Source organism: Eurypyga helias, unplaced genomic scaffold (assembly GCF_000690775.1).
Source record: "Eurypyga helias isolate BGI_N326 unplaced genomic scaffold, ASM69077v1 scaffold659, whole genome shotgun sequence".
NCBI classification, from domain to species: domain Eukaryota; kingdom Metazoa; phylum Chordata; class Aves; order Eurypygiformes; family Eurypygidae; genus Eurypyga; species Eurypyga helias.
Genome location: NW_010273693.1, coordinates 1 through 1,050, shown reverse-complemented (window position 1 = coordinate 1,050; position 1,050 = coordinate 1). Strand labels below are relative to the sequence as shown.

General features: G+C 51.3%; 1 protein-coding gene across 1 annotated transcript in view; it reads right to left on the bottom strand.

Moving 5' to 3' along the window:
* SRPRB (signal recognition particle receptor, B subunit) overlaps positions 1–1,031 on the bottom strand; it is a gene marked incomplete at its 5' end in the record, with an annotated part of 6,385 nt that extends 5,354 nt beyond the window's left edge. Inside the window, 2 exons of the mRNA XM_010159545.1 lie at positions 464–541; positions 933–1,031. Coding sequence (XP_010157847.1) covers positions 464–541; positions 933–1,031 — 177 coding nt within the window. The remainder of the gene's footprint in view (positions 1–463; positions 542–932) is intronic.
* Between the last annotated feature and the right edge of the window lie 19 nt (positions 1,032–1,050).

Genomic DNA, 1,050 nt, shown 5'->3' with positions numbered 1-1,050 from the left:
TCAGCAGGGGACTCTTTTTAAGCCTGCTAAAGCTTTTAAATTCAGGTGTTCTTTGCTCCGAACCACACCACTGTCCCCACAGTGCTGTTTTACCCCCCTTGTAAAAGCAGCTCCTTTTCATCTGCTACACAAAAAAACCCTGCACACCACTCACCTTTCAAAACACGACACATGGACATGGCTTCCAGTCAGAAAGATTTCACAAACTGAGAAGCAAGGAAAAAAAAAATGCGGAGATGAGGTGCCCTTAAGACCTCCTGGAGTTTTCCTACTTTCTCAGCATGCATTGCTTAGTAAAATCCTCTCCGACACCCCGACCGAAGCGGGGACTGATTTCAAGCTGGGAAAACTGAGTGGTACAAGTAAACTATCAAGACAGGCTCAGCACAGGGAGCAAAAAAACAAAGGCACCAGCCGCCTGTAGCAACACCTGCAAGATACAGCCAGAAACCTGCCCGCTCACCTTGTCGTTGCTGACTCTGTAAACGGCGGAGCTGTCGGTTATCGAAGTCTGGGTAGCGCGGAACTTGCCTGTCAACAGCTGGGGAAAAAAGTCATTTTCAGAAAAAGGAGGCTGGAGGAACACTGACACCCCATTTCATCCACTCGGAAACTGAAGTGATCTCTAAGGGCTAACAGGCTACAGACACCTGATTTCAATCTACACCTATGAAACAACTTCAAGGGGTTTTTTCCCGAAAGCATTTAAAGAACATTCATTTTAAAAAAATACATATTTATGTATCGAACCTCCACACTGTCAAAAGAATAAGGACACGTGCACCTCCAAATCCTTCGGAGCACCCTCGCCTCCGCAGTAAAGGGTGCCAGATGGCTGGCAGGGCGCTGGGGCCTGGCAGCTTCCCGGACTGGGGTTCCTTTCGGGGCGCTACAAGCCACCCTCCCCCCCGCCGCCCTGGCTCCCCGCTCACCCGTGCGAACAGCAGAGTCTTCCCTGCGTCGCAGAGGCCCAGCAGCAGCACCGCCTTCCGGCTGCTCCTCCTGCCCTGCACGAACCTCCAGATCACTGTGGGAGAGAGCAGGGGATAT